Source organism: Otolemur garnettii, unplaced genomic scaffold (genome assembly GCF_000181295.1).
Source record: "Otolemur garnettii isolate 467f Iridium unplaced genomic scaffold, OtoGar3 scaffold00032, whole genome shotgun sequence".
Lineage (NCBI taxonomy): Eukaryota > Metazoa > Chordata > Mammalia > Primates > Galagidae > Otolemur > Otolemur garnettii.
The window spans coordinates 8,114,407-8,115,584 of NW_003852427.1; the positions used below are offsets into that span (position 1 = coordinate 8,114,407).

At 42.2% G+C, this 1,178-nt stretch overlaps 1 protein-coding gene across 1 annotated transcript in view; it reads left to right on the top strand.

Annotated features, from left to right (window-relative positions):
* Nucleotides 1-1,178, top strand: part of CLDN18 (claudin 18) — a 26,726-nt gene that overhangs the window by 19,212 nt on the left and 6,336 nt on the right. Inside the window, 1 exon segment of the mRNA XM_003789421.3 lies at nt 1,145-1,178. Within this exon segment, the coding sequence (XP_003789469.1) occupies nt 1,145-1,178 (34 nt within the window).

Here is a 1,178-nt window from a genome sequence, read left to right on the forward strand (position 1 = left end):
GATTTTGTATTTTTCCAGGCCATCAATTTGTGTCAAAATGGAAATTTTAAACTTTAAATAATTATAATTTGAAAAGCACTGATGTAAGACATGGCAACTGTTTTCAGGAATAACATGCTTAAGAGAGGTAGGCGAGCATAGTGGAAAGACAAACCAGTTGGCGTGCAGCACGTAGCTCTCTGGTGCCCACACAACTCTGCAGTTCAGCTCTGCCAGACCAACTCACACTAGGGGTCTTGCCCACTGGAAGACACCAAGGACTAATTTGTCTCCCCTGTAAAGTTCATTGTGCTTGTAATGGACTTAGTGACTGTCTTACCCCACTTTGGCATGAGCTCCATGAGAACAGAGACCATATCTGACCTGTTAGCAACTGTCATCCCATGCCTTGTCATGGGAGCCCAGTAAACAACTGTGGTGATGAGTCCCTGTACTTTAAGGATATACTGAGACAGCTTTAGATATATCTGGAAGCACGGTCACTGCAGGAAAGTCCTCATATTGATTCCTTGAAAGGAGACTGCTAATAAACCGTGGTCATGTTGGAAAGCTGGATATTGATGTGGTGACCATTTTGCATACATCTGAAACCTACAGCTCACCATGGCCCTGGTAGTTCCTTGTGGAAAGGAACAAAAATGGGATGCCCTTGATGCATTACTTAGTGACCCTGGCTTCATCATATGCTATAAATGAACACTAGCTTTTTAAAGTGGACACAACCATATAAAGCTTTGAGCTCATGTGCAAAGACTGGAGAAGAAAGATACTTGAGTTAGAAGTTGCAGCTACATGGTTTCACTATAAGCTCTATCAATAATTTGTCACATTACTTTAGACAAACCATTTTCCCTTTCTGGATCCCAGATTATCAAGCTTTAAAATGAGGAAACTGAAATAGATACATTCCAAGGGTCCTCTCAGCTCCAACTGTGCATAATTTCTCACTCTGTAAACATCTATAGAGTCTATGCATGTCCTTCATCAGTCAGATGATGCCAAGGTTCACAGTTTGTGGACTTGATGTTTCTCAGAGGTTTGGTGCTGGTTAATGGTGACAGTTTTGTGGTCTTTACCAGAGTCTCATCAGTTGTGTTGAAAAGGTTCTTATTTATCCACTTGTGTTCTGCTCCTTGTCCCACAGCCATGCTGCAGGCGGTGAGGGCCCTAATGATTGT